Here is a 15,983-nt window from a genome sequence, read left to right as displayed (position 1 = left end):
CATGCCATTAAATATTGACCATGCTGATGAAAGTAACAGACTTTCTAATTAAGGTTGGCAGGTTTTACATCTCAGTGCTCTCACCAGAGCACCTATTTCATCAAGAAAGAATAACTTGGTGGGCAAGTCAGGCCACATTGACCCAGAGATCACTAAACAAAGATAAATTATATTTTGCGTACGACAAAGTGACACAGCTCTGCACCAGTGCCATCTATTAGTTCTCAACGTATTCTGAAAATAGTATCAAAGCACAGCTACAGTGGGTGCGTCTACTTTTTTTTTCCCCCCCCAAAGGAATTGTAGGTTGCTACATAATTGTACTCTTAATGACTTGAAACCAATAAAGTTTCAGGCTATCCTGACACTTTAGAGGCTAAAAAGAAATGATTCTGACTTGTTTCTGCAAGTCATTACTGCCAACATTGTTTATTTTCTGTTATAGAAGCTGTACTGGTGAATCTGGGGACAGCACTGTACACACAGTGAAGAATAACCTAAATTCAGTATTATGGTGCACAGTGCCTCCCAACATGAAACAGAAGTGGGGGGGGGCATGGGGCGTCTTTACCACTTGTCCTCCAGGATTGTAAATCACATTATTTTGCAGGAACAGGCTGTTCAAACTCTAACAGTTGCAGTCAACTAAAATTCTTGCATGAATTTGTAAATTAATTAATTTTAAGATTTCTAAAGTAATAATGTCAAGTGTAGTTCAGGGAGCTCTTCCTGATAGCACAAGGGGAGACCTGTAAAGGATTTTCAAATGTTATCTTAGGAAAGAAAAAAAAAAAGGGGGGGGAGGTTAGTATAGAGTTGAGACAGGCTGGTTTCCAAAACTCCCAGTTTCCAGTTACTCCCAGTGACTTCTGAAACAAAGCAATTAACTGTAAACTGTTTTTATTAATGGAAAATGGAATGCTTCATTAACAAACATTTTAAATGGGATATGAACAACACATTACAAAACAAATGAGTTCACATTGGCTTAAGGATATATAATATGGCAGCAGCTTAAAAAATTACACTTAAAGAAACCCATAAGTTACGATTAATGGTAACCCTGGGTAACAGATTCATTTCTGTTGCCATCTTGCATTAAAAATTAAAACGCATTCAGTAGCGACGGTTGAAACGTGGATCAGTGGGTCTGTTCGCTCTCTCTTGGCCAGCAAATCCTTCTCCTTGCATTCCTCCTCCATGCATCATTTGGCTTTGGTTGCCACCTTGCATGAAACCTCCACGCCTAAGAAGGGGGGAGGAGGGCGCGGGGGGGAAGGAGAGATTCAGGTATTTTAATTTTCTCTTGCAACTTTGGTTGTCAGGCTGAAAGAATGCATGTTTTACCTCTCCTGCATAATTTTTCACTGTTTTGAGCAGGATACAGTAGATAAAAAAGCACTGGAGTATTTTTTTAGTTCCCTGGCATCTAAATAACAAATCAGGTAGAAAAAGAGTGTGTTTTTTTTTTTTCTTCATAATTTTAGTACAACAGACCTTCCAATTTCCCTTCCCCTTAAAGGACAAGAAAGAGTACTTTGTTCCTCAAAACATTCTTACCCTGACATGCCTCCCCGATGCATCACATGGCCAGGTCTGCCTCTACCTCCACCTACAAAAGTTTACATACAGCAATATCAACCATTTCACTTTTATCTCCAAGACTAATAATGCTTGTAATTTCTGCTAGCGGTAGCACACCTAATGAGTGCTTGTGCCCAAAGCATACCTTGCCATCTCTCATGATCCCGTCCTATCATTCCTCCATCCACATTGCTTTGCCATGAACGATCCTGATGTCCTTCAAACTTTCGACCGTGATCTCCCCAGTCACGTCCATCTCTGCAAAGGTATTAAATCCATGTAACTTTATGCTAACTGGAGCATACAAAATAGATTCAAAATAGAATGCCACAGTCACAAACACATTCAAAGTTTTCACCAAGAGGCATACCTATCTTGTATTGATTTTGGACACACCTGTTTAGACAAGTCTTACTAACTGGCTGCCTACACAAGGTCCCTACCATGCTACACAAGAAAACGGGATATTCTTAACCCATTTCACACTGTACTGATTCCTCAGATTCTTTCTTCAAGTGCGCCATTTTGCTGTTTTGACAATCAGATTATTTTTGTTGTATTTTGTAGGCCAGTTTACTTAGAGAAAAAAAAAAGTACAAAGTAGTACAAAAAGTACAAATCTTGTTTTCCTTTTACTGACTTGCTTTCCTTTCAAAGGCTGATAGGATGCTCTTACCAACAAATACAAATTACAAACCATGAAGACAGACTACTATGAAAATGTGAAGCCTTAACAGAAACAGAAACAAAAATTAATCAAAACCATGAGGACTTTCAGATGTGAAGTTGGTTTAAAAAAAAAAATCAAGCCAAGATGCCATTTTGATGCAAAAATCATGCTATCTAATGCAAAATACCATGCCATTTTGATGCAAAGGTAATTGAAGGAACTACTCATTTATTGTCGATCCAAAACGAACAGACTTGAGTAAAACTTGGATAAAGCAAAACTGTGCTTTCAAAACAGCATCCAACCTTTACACATGAAAATATTCACCAGGTGTACATGAAAACAAACAAAAAACCCCAAACCATTCTCATGTACACTAACCGGGACTGTGGGGGGATCCCTCTACTTTCACTCATTCTTCTGTCAGATCCATAGCTTCCCCAACTCTCCCGAGAATCCCTTGAATGACGGTCTGGTCCTCCGTGGCGCTCATCTGGATAATGCTAAAAGACAAAGAATGTTTTTAGAAATGCCCAACCATGACTCCATATTTGTTAGAAGTAACCCAGCTGCAATTATTCCATCTCACAGCATAGCCATCAGCATTTGAGGATTCCAAGACTTGACAAAAATCATCTCTCATTGCTTGAATCTGCCCCAATAGTCTTCCCCTTTCCCTCCCATCCACTTAAGAATTTGCCAACTTCTTTATCAGTTTTGCTGTTATTTCCAAACGACTGAGTAGAGTGAAGCCTCCTCTGTGACCTGTTCACTTCCATAGGTATTTTGTATATTTGCATTTTCTTCATAATCACTTGCAATATTCTATCTCTTTTGGCATGCTTCGCTTGTTTCATTCACAGCATGTCAAAATAATTATCTCCGATTTTCATAATGAACAAGTATTCAAACTACATTTCATCCTTACCTATAAAAAAAGGACAATATTCTTATAATGGATATGAGTTTCAGTCTACATAATCTAGTTGTTACGGGTTTATAACCATATATAAAATGGGTTGAAGATGAAAAAAATTGAACGGGTTTATAAAAAAATAGACACTTTGTAGTTTTATAAAACTCCAGAAGTCTCTAAAAGGAACTCACTTGTCCATCCCGATCTGCCATCATTGTTCTTGATCCATCTCTCCTACAAACAGACAATTCAAATGAGATTCCGATATTCCATTAGCAAAATACACACTAGTCTGTAACAATTCAATTAGTGCAAGACTTTCACAGATAGAAAATCCTGCTTCCATAAAATGCTAACAAACAGCTGGAATATACGGAAGCTATGACACACTTTAGCTTGCTGGAAAACATAATTAGTCCTAAAGTATAAAACAATATTCTCAGTTTAAATAGGTTCCTAGAGGAAAATGCTAGGCGTCTAAAGCACTATTATTTTTTTTTTCCAGAATCCTACCAAAAACAGTTTGAAGCAGTGTGACAAGCAGAACAATCTGAACAAGCCTGACAGACAAAAGGTTTAACTCATAGCATAGTACAGATCTCTTCAGAGATACAAAGTTATATAGGATTTCAAAAGACAAACAGTACAGAAAAGGCGGCAAAAAGCAACATGATATAACATTTTTGCCTTTTGGTTTCAGGCAACACAGTGAAGGTACAACACCAACCTGTCTATTGAATGGTCTTGATAACGGCCACGATCCCGATGATCAAAGTCATGGAAGCGATCCTGGCGACTGAAGTCTGAATGGTATCTGTCATTCATTGACATTCGTTTTGCTTCTGGCCAGTATGGGTCGTCTCTCCTAAGGGAGAAATCATTATTTCATTTTAGTCAAGACAGTGATTTTTGAAATTGTTCTCTCCCTCCAAACCATGTGAGACAGAAGCATGTAGGTTCAAAATGGGACAAATTCAGTGAGGTAGATTGTTGGGGCTGTTAAACGCGATCATCTCAATGCAGCTGACCACTGCAGAATACTGGAAGCTGAGAAAGGTACGGAAGGAGAAAGATAACTTTTCATAATGCAGCTGACAAGACAGACCTAGGAGCAGCATGTTTTCCCCTTGTGTTTGCCAGCTTTACCTGCCATCAATGTCATATGGTCTTCTCATTGCAGATCGACGTTCCTGTTCATAGCGCAGTTGCTCATGCTGGCGCCGCAGTTCTTCTCTCTCTCTCTGAATGCGATCCTGCTCTCTTCTCCTTTCATGCTCTATGTGCATTCTTTCTCTCTCTAGTCTTTCCCTTTCCATTCGCTCTCGTTCCAGACGCTGTCTTTCAATTTCCAGTCTCTCACGAGCAATCTCAAGCCTCTCCCTTTCTTCTCGTTCCCGGATAGTTTGCAGGTGCTGCTGTCTTTCCCGACGCTCATGCGTACTACTTTAACCGAAAAGAATGGTTACAGATCTAACATTTCAACAAATAAATTAAGATTAATGGAAAAGAAGATTAAACTCACAATAAATGCAAAGTTGGGTCAATTCATCTAAGTTTGATGTTGTGGAGGGGAAGAGAAAGGGCAAACACTTAACATACACATAAATTACTTTATTTGTAATGGAATCCATTGTTCCCTAAGTATCCATCTATGGAGGAAAATGACCCTGTACACTTACGAGAATTTGAATTCAAATGCCCCAAGCTATTTCCTTCTATTCAAATATAACATCAAACTCTAAAGAAGCAGGAAAGGTAAGCTGGGTATTGGGACTCCACTACAGCTCAGAAATCTAGTTAGGACAGATTAGCTTTTCTTTCTCCATTAAGAATGATGAAAGCATTTCCTCTATCCAATTCAACTTTCCTTACATAAGTTGTAAAGTTTTGTTAACGACTGGAAAATGTCTCAGCATGGAATTCAGATCTCAGCTTTAGCAAGGAATGTGAAGTATAGCTATTATTACTTCCAGCCTCTACTAAACATCATGAAAAGGAAAAACAAACAATCAAACAAACAAAAACAGGTGTAGTCAATTACTTGAATTAGGTTCTTAATTAGAAGGATCCATAGTGGAAATTTTGAACGGTTGTTGAAAAATCCTACAATTTATCCATAGATGGAATATACTTAAATATAAAAATATTCATCTTGTTTTATTTCAAATGCTATGGAGACTTTGAATGTGACTAGGCAAGGTCTTATTTTGAGAAAGATAACCCTTCTCCTGGCACCTTCCTAATTAAACTTGGGTGCCTGGAGTTTGGAATTATTACCTTCATTCTAGGAGGAAAAAAAAAAGGGGGGAGCGTTGGGGGGAAATAAAAAGAACCAATTTCACTGTTGCTCTTACCGGCGCTGTTCTGCCTCTCTCATTTTTCGTTGTGCTTTAATTTTGTCAAATGGCACAATGCCTTGTCTCTCTCTGCTCTCTGATTTGCGATCCTGACTCTTAACGCTCTGTATTTAATATTGAAATAGAAAAACTTAAGGGAGTACACTGACAAAAGGAATACTGTAACAAATGATACTCTAAGCAGTTATTTCCATCCACGCATATGCGCCAAAGCTTAGTCCTCACGTAAAAAAGAGGTGTGTTTTAACATGGCAGAAACATCATATATGAACATAGAAGTCTTAGGTTCCCTCATTTATTTTGGATGGATTTCACCACTGAATATTGTATCAACCATATACAAAGTATTTTACTAATTAAGATCTTAATCCATATCATAGAAACTCCCACCAGATGAATCAGTATGTGTAAACATGCAGTACATCATGTTTACATGTACATCAGTACATGTAACAGCAGGATTTAATACCTGTTCCTAAAAAAACCTTACGTATAGCGTTCCTCTGCAGAAACATTACTTACTCTGTCTTTTGATGTAGTTGATGTTTTCACACTAATAACAGGTTCTCCTTTAGATTTATCCATTACTACTGTTCTCTCTGTTCCTTTACTTCCTAAATAAATCGGAGGTTGAAAGGAAAGGGAGAGGGTGAGGGGAAGAACTCTGTTACACAGGCCATTCCTTTCAGTGCTAGAAGTCATAACCTCTAAAAAGTCAAGCAGGCACTTAAATCTTCTCTTCAAAAATAATTTCATTTTTCCAAATACTCCTGTTAAGGATGAAATAATGTTACTCTCCCTACCCCTGCAAATTTCACTATTTGTATTTTCACCCAAGAAACCTCAAAACATTCCCCAAACCAGCAGTCTGAAAATAACTGCTGTCAATTGATTATATTTAACTGTGTCCTTTACAACTGGGGGAAAAAAAAAAAAAAAAAAAACACACACACACAGTAGACACATTACCTGATTTGGTACTTTTGGGCTGATCTGATGAACCAGGCTTCAATTCATCTTTATCTTTTCTTTCTTTTTCATCTTTGTCTTCTGTTTTTTTAGAATCATCTTTTTGGTCAGATTTCTCATCCCTTTTAACACTGCCAGCTCTACAGACAGATATTGACACAGATTAAAGTAATATAGAACAAAAGAAAAGAAAAATAAAGGAGAAAAAATTGCTAGCAACACACTAACAAAGTAGAGTTCTGATCTGCTAAAAGGATCCTAATTATATTTCTACAGATTTCCTTCTACAACTTCTGCTTTAACACAATACAAGCAGATCACGTTATGCAGTTTTGTAAAAACTTTGTCAAGGTTTGGATAATTCAACTATATACAAAAAGAAAACAAACAAACGAGATTCTTATAAGATGACATGACACTTTATGAAGTGTAAATGTGAAGCATTTCTGTGGTGCTGCTGCCAAACACAAGCAAGGTAATATTACACAGTAAACGGACAAGCCTTTCTGAGCACTAGGTGAGCAGAGGCAAAAAGTTTGGCAGCAAATAGCATTTAATAGGATTTATTATAGAAGAAAATAATTAAAGCAAAGGATTTTATGTCTTTCAGCTACTTTCACTAATATTCAAGTGGGAAAAAGAACCGTAGTGCTATAGCATAGCATGTTCTGGGAAAAGGATTTTGGAAAACTGACCGTTTAACTGTGATGGCATTAACATTAGAAAGTCCTGTTCTCATGAATAGGATTTAAAGAAGAAACAGCGTGACACATTGACCAAAAATTCTCAAATTGGCTTTTCCATAGATTTATGACAATAGAGTACCACAATCTCTTCTGAAAAATGTAGCTAAAATAAAAGGGGTGCTTCAAAATGCAAGATTCCATGGACTAGCTTAAAGCACATAAAAGAGAGGGAATGAACATCAACAGCAGTGCATCTTGCAGTAAAAGTTGGAAAGATGAACTCTTTTAATATTTACCACAGACATTTCTTAACATAACTTTGTTTTTCCTGACAAATCAACTTAAACTGAAGAACAGCAAAACATCTACCGACAAAGAATCTGTATAACAGTACCTCTCACTGGCTGCTTCTTTCTTCATGTCACCCTCTTTTTTTTCAATTGGCTTCCTCCCAGTAGGTTCATTTTTTGCCTGAAATTTATTTGGCACATCAGCAACTGAGAACTTGGTCTCAATTGTTTGTACAAACTAATGCTGACCAGGTATCTTTGTCAAACTACTCACTTTTTCAACAGAAATTATTTTCCCATGTAACTCGGTTTTGTGGAGATGAGTAATACATTTTGTCGCTTCCTCAGCTGTAGACATTGTAACAAAGCCATAACAGCGAGCACCAGGACTACGAGCATTGGTGACCACTTTTGCACCGACCACCTTTCCAAATGACAGAAAAATACATTAACCTCATTGTAATGAGCACCATTTAATAGCAAGAAGTGCAAGCTCCATTTCTAATCTGCCATTTTCTTTTCACTGGTATTTGCAGGAGCAGGAACATAGACATTCTTATTAAGACAGAGTCAAGTGAAAACACTGAAAGACTTACCTTCCCATATTTACTAAACAGGTTCTTCAAATCTGTAGCTCTGGTAGTGGAGGCAAGTCCACTCACCCAAAAGTTTCTATTAGAACTGTTAGCATTGCGACCTAATAAGAAACAAAACAAAACAACTCTGGTGTTTCATATTCCTAAAGGCATTAGTACTGAAGTCCATTTTTTTAGAAAGAATCTTCAGTCTTTGATAGGCGCAACAAAAGTATGTTATGTCATTCTTCAGGGATGCCTTAATCCAAACAGTTCGTTATTTGGAGTAACCAGGGCTCTTTAGAATTTGTCTGGGTAGATCCAAATAACTATGCACTCACAGGAAAAGGCTGAAGATCTGCAAGGTCTGCAGAACAGTGTTAGGACCCTTTAGTTCTTGTGTCTTATCCTCCTCGCCTCCAGGACTCCAGAAGGAGTGATGATGGAATGCAGATGAACCGAAACTCTCAAGGAATGACATTCATCATAAAGAAAGCCCAAAAATCTTTCTCAGTTTCAGCTCACATGGATTACAACTGAGGTACTAAGAATTCACCCATCACTTCAGTTGAGGAAGTCAGAAATGTCCTGGTTTAATTTAATTACATAAGAATAGCAGAACTCCCATCTGATATCTGAACTAGGATTTTTTTATATAGAAATCTTTACAAACTTGCAAAATCCGAAAACCCAAGATCTAGTGATAAATGAGAGTTCAAGATTAACTTGAACACTGGCACAAAAATCTCTAAAGCAAAATCACTTCTTCGGTAGAACAATAAGGTTGTTCATCCTTTAGGTTATCTCTGGTGCTGGAGAGAAAGAGAATAGGAGCTAGTAGCTGGCAAAGTGCACTGAATGATTGACTTGGACTTCTTGTCACAGTTGAGTTTATGGATGTGAGCCTAACAAGCTTTTCCATGATTTCAGTATTACCAGTCGAGTTCTCTTTTCTGAGAAATGTACTAGAGTAAAACCAGGGAAGAATCTTGATTCCTTTTCTAAAGTTTCTGATTTACTCAAATTTTAGTAGTTGCTTGTCAACTGGAAGCACGTAAGTTGGGATACTGTTTCCAGTCTCCTCTGAAATATCTTTACTGTTTTATTAGTCTTCATAAGGTTCAGTTCCAGACTTTCACAAACCACACAAAGTGGGTCGCAGTCTATCTGCATTTTTGCCAAACACTATCTTGCTTCGAGGTTAAAGAAATTTTTCATAATTGCTTTCACTGAGGAGAAATACTTCTTCCAAAACATTTCTAACATGCTATCTTTATTCAAATGTCTTTCCTTTGAAGATCAAAAGAAAAACAGAAGGACACAACACAGATAGTCTTAGAAATATCCATTAAAAGAAAAGCAGATCTCAATTTTTCTTTGCATAAATAATATCCAGAAAGAGGAGGCCAATTTTGTATATTTAAAAACTACATAGGTTCCAATTCTTTGCTTCTAAAACACACCATCTACTACAAAAACAGTTTCCCAAAACAATTGTTAAGACTTAAATATTTATTTTTAAAAAGAAACATACCTTTCTCATCTTTTGAGATTATTTTTGCGTCTGCATCCTCACCAGGGCTAAAGACAAAAGATTATGTTATTCAAGTCAGAAAGGAAAAATGACTAACTATAAATTACGAAAATGCTAAAATTAAATACCTACCAGAAAAAGCTTTGCAAACAAAACACACCTTTGTATGCTTGATTTAAGAAATCTGACAAGAAATAAGGGAAGTCAGATTCTTAAAAAGACTTTCATTTGGAAGTATAAAAAGAAAGAGTAATTTAAGAAAACAACCTTTGAAGGTTGAGTAAGGAAAGAAATCAAACCCTGTGTGTTTACTAAAGATCTGTACAAGGAGAAATACAACAGATTCTTTAGGAATACGCTACAATTTCATCAGTCGTGGTGGCCAATTGAAGGAAACAGCTTATTCGCATCACTTAATGACCAATGAAAAAAAGATAGCATCTGGTCTAGAACGGAGAAAAAACAAACCTCTTTTTCTGATCACCGCCCTCACTGGTTGAGGACTCTTTAGTAGCAGGGGATTCCTCAGAATTAGCTTTGTCTTCTGTTTTCTTGGCATCTTCTTTGCTATCTTTGGCTTCGGGACCTGCGCCTTTTTCCGCTGTTTCCCCACTAGAGACTTCCAGGCCTTGGGATCGTTTGCTACTCTGATCGCTTAGGGTCTCTACTACTAAAGATTCAGAGTCCAGTTTCTCTTCCTCTATTGTCTGTTCACTTGTCTCCCCTTTTGCTACAACTAAACGCTTCGCTTCCTTCCTTGCCAAAGCTTGTTCCGATTTGCTGTCCAAATCTAAAGCATCTTCCTCCAAATGAGCAGCAGCAAGAGCGTCCTCTTCCTCGGCTAGCCTCTTGCCTGGCACCACGTTACTTGCTTCCTGTGCATGTGGCTGCTCCACTGCAGAAGTTTCTTCATTAAGTAGTTCAGATTTACAAGTTTCCCCCAAAATGTCGAGTATTTTCTCATTTTCTACGGATTTAACAGGAATAGAATGGCACAAGATTTAATCACCAGGGAAATACAGCAATCACAAATGTGGAACTGGCATGGCTGCCACACTAACACCAAGAGAACTTCTAAGCTACACAGAGATTGGAAAACCCTAGTGTACACAGTGTTAAAACTACTACACTAACTGCACTCTGACAAACTACTGTATCAACCCTAAAACGTTACAGCGAAGAAAAATGCCCCCACAGACTTAACAAAAACCTTCTGGCTGAGCCTTGATATTCTTCACGAAATCGTTCAGGTCTGTTTCTTCTCTATATAGCTTCCAAAGTCCAGGGTGCTTAACTCAACATATCACTGCATTGCAAGTTCAATTTCCTAATTTCTGTGAAATTCTTTTAGCAGACAGTCCAACATGAAAACTGGGCATCTTCTGATGGTGCATGAGTGTGTTTGCAGTCCAGAAAGTGAAAAGTATCTGTATGGAATTTCCAGGAAGAAAATCTCTTCTTTCTTCTGTATCCAGTAACTAAACTTTAAATTTTAATGCCCTACAATATCTTTTTCCTGCTTTCACTGCTCTCTACTCAATTATAAAGTTTAAGGTGTATGCAATATCACAAGATCTGTTTACAGGTAGAATCTTTAGTTTTTAGGCTGTGATTAGTTTCTCTAAATTCATATATGTAGTTTAACAGGTTTTTAAACCATTTCATTTCACTGAAAATATTTCAAAGATGACAAGCATTACTTCACAGATCTGGGGATATGATTGGGTTTCCAATCTCTATGACCCTGCATGATCTGGATTGTTCATCATAAAAATAATACAAATTATATATATTTTTTCTTTTTTTTTGATTTCTTTTTTTTTTATAGTTAATGGTTTAAAAAGTATTAGTTGAAAAGACAAGAATATGTTTTTCTTTAACAGTACCTGGCTCCCAGCGCAGTTTTTCTGTTTTCTGTATGGGAAAATGAACACAGAATCAGGATTTTGAAAAAGTGTATTGCAACATAGAAAAATAATCTGACCACCACTAACCGCCCTCAGAAGATTAAAAATACAAACCAACTCATCTATTACAAATCACTCTGGTTTTCACAGTCTATTTGAACTGAGTTGGTGGTTTTTTTTTTTTTTTTTTGATACTAAAGCCAAATCAAAATTTCAACCACAATAGTGTCCTTGCAGTTGATGTGGAATATTAAAGAAATGGAGCAACAAAGCACTTGTGTATCACATCGACTACAGAGTGAAAAGAACAACAAAATATGTTACATCTTTGTACTACTTGACATCTTGTCAAGAGAAAGATGAAACCATTTCTGAAAAATCAAACTAGCATGACTTTTCAAAAGGAGAAATATCAGAATACTTCTGGAATACTTTATTTTGGGGCACAGTTTTCATTCTGTTGCAAAAACATTTTTATTTGCAACAGAAGTAGAGCAGGAAGAAGTCTTAATAGCAAACTAAAAAAACCAAACATGACATTAATTTGCTAAATCTGAGTAAGACACTTTTAGGCTAAATTATTGTTAAGTATCTTATTTTGTCCCGTTTGCTCTTTTGCAGTATGAGCACAGAGTGAATACTGTTTATCTGAAATACAGCTACATTTTCAATTTACCTTCATTTCAATTAGATCAGAAGAGGAGGCACCTAAATTGTTTTCAATTTCATCATTATCTTCCTAGAAGGGTAAAAAAGGAATTAGAATATTCCTTACAGAAAAAACAACAACAACAAACTCAGCTTACTGAGAAATATTATTATATTCACTCATTTTCCCTATGAATAATATAGTAAATATTTTCCAGTATCTCAAATATCTCATTTCCTACTTCATAACTTTACCCAAGAATGAGGAACAACATACATATATTCTTGACGATATTTGCAAAGGAGTACCTTTCCAAATTATCTTTAATTTCAAAATGATACTGTCACCTTCAAAGTTATGCTGATTTAGAGAGGAAATACATTAACATACGGTTCTTTGGTAACTTTACATAACTTCCCACCTTTTTCCTTCTTTAGTTTCTAACTGAAAGAAAAACAGTAAGAAATGACAATAACTTAGCTTTCAACTTTTCCAAGAACAAAACATCCCAGAAGCGCTCTTTCCTTAAGATGTGATTTTAAGTCTCAAGGTTTATCAGTTACATGATTCATAACAGCTCAAATTTACAGAATACTAAAGATTTGCCTTTCAGGTTTACAGCATGTTGTTGCAGTGACAGCATTTTCTTCGCATGGTAATTGCAAAAACAATGGAGACAGTCTTGATATGTCCAAAATAAAAAGGAGGTGAGAACAATAGGAAGATGCTGTGCTATTAAAAAAAAAAAAAAAGACACACTCCACCACACACAAGTCGAAAGACTAGCAGTGTCAGAATAAAGTAAACTACAGCACATAAAAATTTTCATGTTCTAATAATCTCTATTAGAAAGGCACACAATCTAAGTATTTTCCATTTGGACATTATTTTTGCAGAAATGATGTCTATATTAACTCTGCATGGTAAACATCTCTCTCCCCCCATATACAGAATTACCTAGGTGGAAGGATATCTGTGTATGTGCATATTTCAAAACACAAATAAATGGGAAAAGAAATATATTACCTTCAATTCCAGAACAACAGCACCGCTTTCACAGCAAAAGGGTATGCTAGTGCAAGGTAAAGCATACTGTGACCCTGCTATTATGAACACTTTAAGCCTCTAATGGATGCAAAAACACGTACCTTTTAAAGAATAGGACACCAGAGCAATTAATGGGAAGTAGAATCTACATTAAATTCATGTACTACATTACTCTGAAGTAATTTGGTTGTGTGGCCATATCCTTATTAACTACTTTCTGAAAAGTGTAGAGACTTTTAATCACTTACTTCATTTTCTATTAGCTGATCTGGAAGCTCTTTCATTTCTGCATCAGCATTGTCTTTATGATCTGACAGTGAATCAAGAATATTATCGGGACTATAGTCCTCTCCACAATCTACAGCACTGCCGTTATCTATTTCAGCTTCATCTAGCACACTAATATCCATCATGTCAATATCCTGCAAGGTATCCAGACTTGCTTCAATATCCTCCTATACAAAAAGAAGAGGTATATGTATATTCATTGTGATTTAAATGATGCATGTGCTTAGTAACTGCAAACACGGTATCACTTACTTGCCCATCTCTGGAGTTTTCTTCCAGTCCATTGTCTTCGACGCCTTCTTCTTCTGGTTTTCTTCCTAAAAACAATATTATCAAACTAAGAAACAGTTTTTTTCTATATTAAATTTCATAATATCTGTACTTTTTGCTAAATTAGCTATGCAAGGCTGAGTCTGTTTCAGCAAATAGCAATTAATGTCCCAATTCAGAAGTCCAGTTATGTCTGGAGATAACCAAGAATGGTTTACCACTCAGTAAAGGTAAATGGCATGAGCATAAACTAGGAATAGCACAGCTAGGTGAGCAACTGTATTTTTCAACACCTACACTCTCATTCCACAACACTGCAGTGCATAAAAAGATGAAATTCTCTAGGGAAATATTTATTTAAAGGAAAATATTTATTTAAAGGATAGCATAAAAGCCTCCCTCTTACCATATGGAACACCTTTTCTGTACTTTTACTGTATTTTTTGAAGCAAAATACATTTCAATGACTAATGAACCCCAGAATAGTTTATTTTCAAGACACTACACAGTTATAAAATAAAGTACAACACTAATATTATACACATTTGTATTTGGGGTGCAATGACTCTTATTTCCTGAGCACTATAGTTCATTGTACTTAAAATTCAAGCGCTTCTATGAAAAATGGAAAAAAAAAATCCACATATAGTTATGGTAAGAAAATTGGTAATCAGAGTGGTGCAAATCAGGATTAATATGCACTGGCAGAACTTTCCATGGGAGCTTACACTGCAGCTGCGGGCTCTGTGTTGGTACAGTTCTGCACTCAGGGACATGAGTACTAAAAATACACTTGAAACCTGTAGGCAAAATTTTAAGTTAAAACACAAAATAGAAGAAGTATGCTTGTGTCATATTATTGTTTAACTTTGCCCTTACTGACTAACGCAAGAAAGTTTTATAGCTTTCCCTGAAGGAAAAAAAAAAAAAGAAAAAAAAGAATGCATCAAAATAAATTATAGTGACACAGAATAAACCAACATCATACTCTAAGTTCCACCTACTTGTAAACCAAAAAGCTCTGTTTAACCGGACTCTGTACCTTTGCTAGCTCTTTTTGGCATTCTCTTGTTGGCTATTTCTGCAGTCATAGGAATTTCATCAGGATCACCGCCTTCATCCTCAATAGCCTATTGGAGACAGCAGCATTACATCTACGGTTTTGTTTCTTTCTACGAACTTCTAAGGATTTGCCAGATGGAAACATTACTACAGTCTCACGCCCACGGAGAATTGGGAGCCCGTCTCTCCACCATCCATCAGCAACGGACACCAGAGCAGTCCGGCGCGGCACGCCCCGCTGCTCCCAGGCGAGGCTGGCCAGGCCGTGGGGCTCCGCGGGGAGACGGCCGCGCTGCGCGGGGGCTGCCGGTGGCGGCCGGGGAGGGAGCGGCCTGCGGCGGCCGCGGACAGGGGGAAGGCGGCGCTGCCCAGCCGGCGCGCGACGCCCCCGGGTACGGCCAGGCCCTCAGCCGGGCCTCCCTCGGCACCGCCGCGGGCCCAGGCGCGCATGCGCCGAGGACTCTCCGGCCGGGGACAAAGAGCCCGGATGACCCCTCCCCCGCCCGTTCCCGCGGGCCTCGGTCCCCACCTTCCTCAGCCGCTCCATGAGGACGCTCTTGTTGCCGCCACTGTCCAGGTTGCGGCGCTTGAGCTCGGCGCGCAGGTCGATGACCCGCAGCTCGCTCAGCCGCCGGGTTTCGGGTTCCGAAACGGCGGCTGCGGCCCCACCAAGGGATGTGAAGTCCCCCAGGCCGCCTGCTGATTGACTCTCCGCCATCAAAGCCCCTTCGGAGGTCCGCTTCGAGCCCGAACGCACGGGGCGATGCGGCACAAGCAGGAAACTAGCGTAGCGATCACAGCACAAAATGGTGCGGAGGCCAAGGCGCTCGGGGGGGAGGGGGAGAAGGGGAAGAAGAGCTGCTGTGCGCAGGCGCGGAGAGCAGAGCGACGAACGTGGTGGGCGGAGGAGCAAGGCGAGGCGCCCCTCCCGCGCGGGGCGGTGCGCGAGCCCGGGCTCCGGTGGCGGCGCCGCGGGGCGCACTGCGCCTGCGCGCTGCCGCGGCCTGGTGGCGGAGCAGCACGGGCGCGGCGGCGCGGATCTCCTGCATTAGTGAGGTGCCTGCGCGCATGCGCTCTGCCCTTGAGCCCCGGCTGTCGGCTCAGCGCGCCTGCGAGCTGAGGCTCGATTCCTCCCCTCCCTCCGCCTCTCCTCGGCGCGTCTCGGTCTCGCCACCATTT

The 15,983-nt window shown here is 38.8% G+C and overlaps 1 protein-coding gene across 1 annotated transcript; it reads right to left on the bottom strand.

The window, feature by feature from the left end:
- Positions 1-883: 883 nt before the first annotated feature.
- LOC104580079 (scaffold attachment factor B1-like) lies at positions 884-15,622 on the bottom strand. The gene is made up of 21 exons (XM_088535738.1): positions 15,334-15,622; positions 14,785-14,872; positions 13,725-13,789; positions 13,433-13,639; positions 12,165-12,227; positions 11,468-11,495; positions 10,050-10,548; positions 9,582-9,628; positions 8,069-8,169; positions 7,747-7,896; positions 7,577-7,653; positions 6,497-6,636; positions 6,050-6,141; positions 5,525-5,631; positions 4,317-4,610; positions 3,898-4,035; positions 3,362-3,404; positions 2,636-2,757; positions 1,730-1,842; positions 1,561-1,612; positions 884-1,246 (listed from the first exon to the last, which is right to left on the bottom strand). The coding sequence occupies exons 1-21, from the start codon at positions 15,520-15,522 to the stop codon at positions 1,117-1,119; spliced, it is 2,745 nt and encodes a 914-aa protein (XP_088391864.1). The 5' UTR covers positions 15,523-15,622; the 3' UTR covers positions 884-1,116.
- Between the last annotated feature and the right edge of the window lie 361 nt (positions 15,623-15,983).

The sequence above is a fragment of the Tinamus guttatus genome, unplaced genomic scaffold, assembly GCF_059628265.1.
Source record: "Tinamus guttatus ecotype Peru unplaced genomic scaffold, ASM5962826v1 Tinamus_guttatus_pri_ptg000643l, whole genome shotgun sequence".
Classification (NCBI taxonomy): Eukaryota; Metazoa; Chordata; class Aves; order Tinamiformes; family Tinamidae; genus Tinamus; species Tinamus guttatus.
This window is presented reverse-complemented; position numbering and strand designations above follow the sequence as displayed.

Excerpts from the sequence above, each read along its gene's own strand:
- LOC104580079 (XM_088535738.1), bottom strand. The coding sequence starts at position 15,522 with ATGGCGGAGAGTCAATCAGCAGGCGGCCTGGGGGACTTCACATCCCTT. Across the intron at positions 10,549-11,467 it reads AAAACTGCGCTGGGAGCCAG|AAAATGAGAAAATACTCGAC; the intron begins GTACTGTTAAAG and ends TTAAATCCGTAG. Across the intron at positions 7,897-8,068 it reads TGTTTAGTAAATATGGGAAG|GTGGTCGGTGCAAAAGTGGT; the intron begins GTAAGTCTTTCA and ends TCATTTGGAAAG.